General features: G+C 63.8%; 1 protein-coding gene across 1 annotated transcript in view; it reads left to right on the top strand.

Moving 5' to 3' along the window:
• CAMKV (CaM kinase-like vesicle-associated) overlaps nucleotides 1-131 on the top strand; it is a gene marked incomplete at both ends in the record, with an annotated part of 2930 nt that extends 2799 nt beyond the window's left edge. The window contains one exon of the mRNA XM_010146178.1: nucleotides 8-131. Coding sequence (XP_010144480.1) covers nucleotides 8-131 — 124 coding nt within the window. The remainder of the gene's footprint in view (nucleotides 1-7) is intronic.
• Between the last annotated feature and the right edge of the window lie 76 nt (nucleotides 132-207).

The raw sequence follows: 207 nt of genomic DNA, 5'->3' as shown, positions 1-207 counted from the left end.
GGGCCAGGCGTGCAGGGATGCTCCCCCCTCCCCACCTTCCCAGGATCTCCGGCAATGCTGCCTCCGACAAGAACATCAAGGATGGCGTCTGCGCCCAGATCGAGAAGAACTTTGCCCGGGCCAAGTGGAAGGTGAGTGGGGGCACCCCGTGCCTCAGTTTCCCCTCTCAGTTGAACCCATTCTCCAGTCACGGGGGAGCTGCCAGCC

Source organism: Buceros rhinoceros, unplaced genomic scaffold, assembly GCF_000710305.1.
Source record: "Buceros rhinoceros silvestris isolate BGI_N320 unplaced genomic scaffold, ASM71030v1 scaffold13122, whole genome shotgun sequence".
Lineage (NCBI taxonomy): Eukaryota > Metazoa > Chordata > Aves > Bucerotiformes > Bucerotidae > Buceros > Buceros rhinoceros.
The sequence above is the reverse complement of the archived record's forward strand: the minus strand, read 5'-3'. Positions and strand labels throughout refer to the sequence as shown.